Below are 6,350 nucleotides of genomic sequence, written 5' to 3'. Positions count from 1 at the left end.
CACAGATATTAACCGGTTAGTACATTGATGCTTTGAAACGGTAAATGCATTTTTACAATGCGAGTTCAGTAACACAACCATCACTGTTCCAAAATATTGTTTGTATCTAATAACGCATAGAGACCAGTGTCGTTGTAGGAATTATGTATGACCACAGGGGGGCGCCAGGAGTCACGCTCTCAATGGGATTTAATGATTAAGAACAATTTGACCGACTCATTAAAAAAATTAATAAAAAATATGTAGGTGTAGTACCTCATTTTGGCCACGGAGGGGCAGTATACAGGCATAGTCAAAAAGGGATTTATGTCTCAGACATAAATTACTGTGCCGTCTGCATACCCTTCCAGATCCATACAAATAATAATAATAATAACAATTGTATTTAATAAACTTGTATTTGTATTTTAACTGTTTATTCTTGAGATTGTGATATTTAAATTCAGATTCTTTCTAAAAAAAACAAGTGTAAGTGTGCAGTTTAATTTTAAGTAATTACAAAGTTTACATATCAAAATCTCAAGAATAAACAGTTAAAATACAAATACAAGTTTATTAAATACAATTATTATTATTATGGATCTGGAAGGGTATGCAGACGGCACAGTAATTTATGTCTGAGACATAAATCCCTTTTTGACTATGCCTCTATACTGCCCCTCCGTGGCCACAATTAGGTAGGCCTACTACACCTACATTTTTTTTTAATGAGTCAGCCAAATTGTTCTTAATCATTAAATCCCATTGAGAGCATGACTCCTGGCGCCCCCCTCTGGCCATACATAATTCCTACAACGACACTGGTCTCTAGGCTTTATTATATACAAACAATATTTTGGAACAGTGATGGTTTCAAAGCATCAATGTACTAACCGGTTAATATCTGTGAATGAAAGCGGACAGACCGCTACCTTTATTTCGGCAGAGCACGCGTCAGAGACAATTTTAGAAGGAGGAAGGTAGGCTACATGTTATTAGCTTCACTAGCTTAAGCTAATGGTTTATATAGCATGGACATTCAAAGAAGGTTTGTAGTAAGCAGTTGAATACTAATCAGGTTAAGTGTGGCAAGAAGAACTATTGTCACTAACTTCTTCATAAGCAAGCAGTATACATTACTCTCTTGGAACAACGTTACTTTAAATAACATCCAAGCAAAATTTCAGATCGAGTCCAAAAAGCAGAAGAGAAGGTATCCTATTCAAAGCACGGACGTTGTCGCCCCCCTGTGGCCACATACCGTAACTACAACTGCATATAAAGCCAGACGCCTTCATGTGGCCACAATGAGTTACTAAACCCACGGACATTTACGGAGTCAGTCCAATAGTTCTCAATCAGTTAAATCCTATTCAGAGCGTGAGTGCAGGCGCCCTCCTGTGGCCATCAATCATTACTACAACCACACTGGTCACTAGGCGTAATTACATTTTTTTATGTTTGTTCTAAATAAGTGACTGAAGTGTATTTTTCTTTTGCACAATGCTGTAGAATTGCAAAGAGCATATACAGTAAAAATGTGAAACATACATATTCAGTGTCTTGTACTCACTTACTCCCCTAACTACAGCAATGTGTAACTTTACTGTAGTTTTCAAATGGTTGTACAAGTAGTGTACAGTATAGTGCTGTCTTGAGCATTTTCAGGTAGTGTCACCGAGTTCTGACCTTTTTTTGCATTGGAAAACACTGAGAGAATAAACTGTCATAATGAAAACATGACAAAGCCATTTGACTATCTTGTTCATAAACGATGGTGTCAAGACTTCTCATTTTGATGACACTAGCAGTTTCATTGACATGAATAATTGCTTTTGAGGAATAGACTATCCATTTTGAGCAAGTGACGTACTTTTGCAGGTTATCCACTAGGTTTTGCAGTTTGCACTAATTGTTTTGAGAAATGCACTAACTGCTGTGCAAATGTTAATAGTGATGTGAGAAAAGCACCAAAGCGACTGAGAAAAACTGTAATTGGAAGATATTTATTGATCTAATAAACCAATTTGTCAATAATAAATAGTTTAACGCAAATCTTTTTGATAGTGTCCTCAAAAAATCCAGTATCGGTTAGGCTCAAATTATAGGTGCGAGTGACTAATCTAATCTCATCTACAGCTGACTCAGATCAGCTGATGGGCTGATTTATTGTCATGCCAGAGATTTGTCTCGATGAAAACCAGCTCGTCTGCTTTTATGATAGTTAAATAATAAAAAAAAACCTACATGCTACATTTACCAATCACATATCCTTCAGTATACCAAGCAGTCACCAAACATGGCTTATATCTGCTTGTCATAACTCAAATGAATGCTTATGCTAATTTTCCACCGTAGTGCTGTAAAATGTACGGAACATGTTCAAATTATAATAAAACAAAACATATAGAAACAAAATGTAAAACGGAGTACATGTGTTCATTATGTTTTAATTTTCAAATGACTGATGGCAAAATCAGAATATTTACAAGAGAAAATATGTATGATCTGTACAAAGAAATATACATGCAAAGATAAAAAATAACAAATGGCAAACATAAAACAAATGAAACTGAAAACAAACATGACAAACAATGAAAAAACCCTAAACTGAGGTATCCAGTCCAAGTTTCCTGTTTTTTTTAAGGACTGTGCAACCCTTTCAAATAAATAACAAGGTAACAGAATACCACCATGTAGATTCCTGGTAGAATCAGTTTGAACGCGACACATCCTAACCCTAAATAAGATTCATTTTCAGGTTAAGTGGTTATAGCATGGCTATCTTGGTTTTAAAATTTCAGGAAAGTAAACGAATCAAACCAAAAACCATTGGTTAGTTGCCATTTAAGGTGAGTTTCTTTTTACAAGGAACAGGAATTTACGGAAGAAATATTTTGGCAGCAAGTATCATTAGAAAAAGTAATACACCATAAAGTAAATGATGTAGAAAAAAATCTCCCATTCAACTGTTGAAATGAAACGTAGAGCACAGGAGACTAAACTGTGTTCCTCCCACATAGTGTTTAACTAGTGTAAACAATCCTTTCACATGGTATTAGATCAGACCTAACTCAAGTGAAACATAATCACAACAAAACTGCTTTTATTAAGTACTATAAAGCTAGAGCAACTTTGGTGTACCAATACTACAGAGGCATACAGTACAAAAAGTGTTCAATTATTTTTGATCAAACCATAATGATTGTAGATTGTGACCTCTAAACCTGGCCTGGCCTGGCAGTGGCAAAACTCAAATAAACACAAACTACCAGCAGTGCTTGCAGTACCAAGTACATGCTTTTCTCTAGATTTATTACAGATACAACAGATGTCTTCATAAATAGTTGCATAAAATGTTAAAGCCGCAACATTGCACATGATAATCAAACATAACATACAATGAGTGCATTTTTACAGTAATTTGTCTTCCTCTGCCTCCACATTCACTCCCATCTGATTGGCAATCACTGCTGCCACAGAGGCTGGACTGTCACCCTACCTGCCGTCCCAAAGCAGGAGTCCACTGTGAATGTGAGAGGAAAGAAGGCAGATGTCTATATACATGGTAAGGCTTAAACATCTCATATCTGCGCAACACAAGTTTTGTTCTAGGAAAAGCAAACGATGGATGTCTATTGTTTCTTCTTAGATTGGACAGTGCAGCATTGTTACTTGCGTCGTGGTCATCATGGTATCTTAGATTAGGTACATTATATAAGCGCAGCCATCAAAAAGCTCTGAGCGGACGTAGAAATGTCTCAAAGTCATGAATCTCAGTCACTGTCTCCAGGTGTCAACAGAGTCCAAAGTGGCACAGCAACTGTCAGCTGATGAGCATGTTCTAAGTATCATTTTTGTCTCAGAAAAGTTAAACAGTACTTTTCCTTTGTATACATTGTTTCTTTAAGAAAGGGCTGCCTCTCAAAAGTCTTGAGTTACAGCTTTAGTGTAAAAGAGCAGAAACACAATGTCTGTGTCCCTCTGGTAACAACAGGGAGGGCTCTCTGCTCTCAGCGCTCTCACTAGCTGTGTTAGCATCACTTTCTCCTGAAAGCTCTGCATCTGTGCAGTGGTGTCAAGGCTCGATCAATTGGCTCCTCTGATCAGCTTTAACTCTTGCAAAGGAAAATAAATAACTTCATAATGTTTTTGTTTTTTTTTATTTTTCGTTCACTTAACTACAAAATCTGTTTCGAGTTGACATCAGCAAGCAGCAGTAGACATGGGCATCCATTTATTTACGTGTTTGGCGGGAACTCTGTTCTCCAGGGCTCTGATTAGCTTAAGACCTCAACAAGGTCTCATGTTAATTGGTGAAAGGACTACTGGACTTTTTAGTGAATCAGCATTCTGTGAAAGAGGATAAGATCAGCATTCATTGCTCTATTCCAGAGGACCTGGCAACCTTTACAGACTCGGCACTTCCTGCTTTGATCAGATTGAAGGCAGAAGGGATTGATTCTTTTAAACTCTGGGCTGAAGGCGACTTTGGATGAAGCTCCTGACTCCTCCGATGGCCCGGGCGTCGGTCTGATGTTTCCTGCGGTCTATGAAGGAGATGAGGCGTGAGGTGTCCAGGCAGCCGTCTGCTGGAGCCCTGCCGTCAGCCTGCAGCCAGGGCTCCTGGAGGCAGAGCCCGGCTGGAGGCCTCCGCAGCGGGTCGGTCCTCAGCAGCAGGCAGATGAAGTCCCGGGCCTCCTGGCTGACGCCCTGGAAGTAATCCCTGGGGAAGCTGAAGTCCAGCCGGCAGATGTTCAGACACGTCTCCTCTGCGCTCTCGTCCAGGAAGGGGGAGGCTCCGCTCAGCAGCACGTAGCTCACCACGCCCAGGCTCCACAGGTCTGAGGTCAGCGACACCGGCTCTTCTAGGACCAACTCAGGGGAGGCGAACTCTGGGCTGCCCAGCAGAGGGTGGACGTAGTGGGCACTGTTGAGCTGGACCGCATCACCAAAGTCTGTGAGTTTGACCGTCGGCTGGCCGCTGGAGCTGTGGGCCACCAGCAGGTTCTCAGGCTGGGAAAAGACATTACAGTGAGACCATTAGTCTTGTTGACTGGATTCATAGTCATTACTACAGTCTGACATTGAAGTTTCTTAGTCTTATGTTCTGAGTTAAGTCATTTGTTGTTGCAGGTGAAACAGTCTGTTTGACCTGCAGTATTCAAAAGGGATAAAGAGGATCTAACTTCAATGTAAAGCTGGAAATACGTAAGCAACGTGCAAAAGCCATGAGAGGTAGAAACATGCAATGAGTATGGATAGACAAGTGTTCCATTTATAATGTTCATAGCAGCATGTGATTTTAGGCTCTTGCTTAGGTGAAAAACCTGACAACTCTGGTTGTGAATGATTTAACTGTTCTTGTCTGTACATAAATGGTTGTTATGTCAAAGACTTTTACACATTTTGCTCAGTAACAGTTTTCTTTTCCACTATATGTAATATCGAGGACAGTGCTAAAAACATAAGGGTGAAAGTACTTACTTTTACATCCAAATGTACAATCCGGCAGTTGTGCAGGTAGTGTAAAGCTTCTAAAACATCCCGTAGATAGCAGGCCACTTTTTCCTCCGTCAGATTCCCCCAGCTTACAATGTAGTCCAGCAGACGCCCTTGGTCTGGCCTGGAACACAACCATCACAAAATATTTAAAAAGGGAAGAAATACAAGGCTTAACGTTACATGCTTAAACTCTTCATGCTTTCTTCTCTTTTCGAGGGGGGGTCTGTACGCACATCTCTAGGACGATGGCGAAGCTGCTGGGGGTCTCATACGTGTCTATCAAGCTGACTATGTGGGGGTGTTGGAGCCTCTGGAGCAGATTGAGTTCCTGAGTCACCCGGTCCCTCCTCATCAGCTTCTTGTTGACGTGTTTGACGGCCACGGTTCGTTTGGTGCCCCGCTGGTCACACCGCTTGACAACAGAGAAACGACCCCTGGGCAGAAGAAAGAGGAGGTCAGATCATAACCACTTTTATAAATGCCGATTTGGACATCCATGAATCCAATCTTTATCAGGAAGAAAACGTTGAAGCTGCACTATGTAACTGTTTGTCTGTCAGAGAAGTGAACATTTTCCAGTTAAGGCATCTTCTCATAATTGAATAAAAAAAAACTTTCTTCACAAGAATATTGGAACCCTAAAACACTGAAGTTAGAAAGCTACCTGAAAAGTTACCGTTTCAATGTTAACAACAGCAAGGGCAGCAGTTTGCTTTACATATTCTAGTCATTACATTTGGTTCCGATTGCCCCAAAATACATTTATTTGATTTATGATGAATGAATGAGAATATCATGTAGTCGAGTTAATATTTATTGGAAACTAACTGCAGGCTCTGTAAATGTAAACAAAACCCCTTCCCCTG

At 40.1% G+C, this 6,350-nt stretch overlaps 1 protein-coding gene across 2 annotated transcripts in view; it reads right to left on the bottom strand.

The window, feature by feature from the left end:
• Positions 1–2,425: 2,425 nt before the first annotated feature.
• LOC307264252 (triple functional domain protein) overlaps positions 2,426–6,350 on the bottom strand; it is a 74,545-nt gene continuing 70,620 nt past the window's right edge. For both annotated transcript variants that reach the window (XM_080045596.1, XM_080045597.1), the window contains 3 exons: positions 5,718–5,918; positions 5,467–5,605; positions 2,426–4,995 (listed from right to left, as the gene is read on the bottom strand). In XM_080045596.1, the coding sequence (XP_079901722.1) occupies positions 4,447–4,995; positions 5,467–5,605; positions 5,718–5,918 (889 nt within the window). In that variant the 3' untranslated portion in view covers positions 2,426–4,446. The remainder of the gene's footprint in view (positions 4,996–5,466; positions 5,606–5,717; positions 5,919–6,350) is intronic.

Source organism: Ammodytes marinus (genome assembly GCF_949987685.1).
Source record: "Ammodytes marinus genome assembly, chromosome: 17".
Classification (NCBI taxonomy): Eukaryota; Metazoa; Chordata; class Actinopteri; order Uranoscopiformes; family Ammodytidae; genus Ammodytes; species Ammodytes marinus.
Note: the sequence above shows the minus strand (reverse complement) of the source record. Positions and strands in the feature narration are given on the sequence as shown.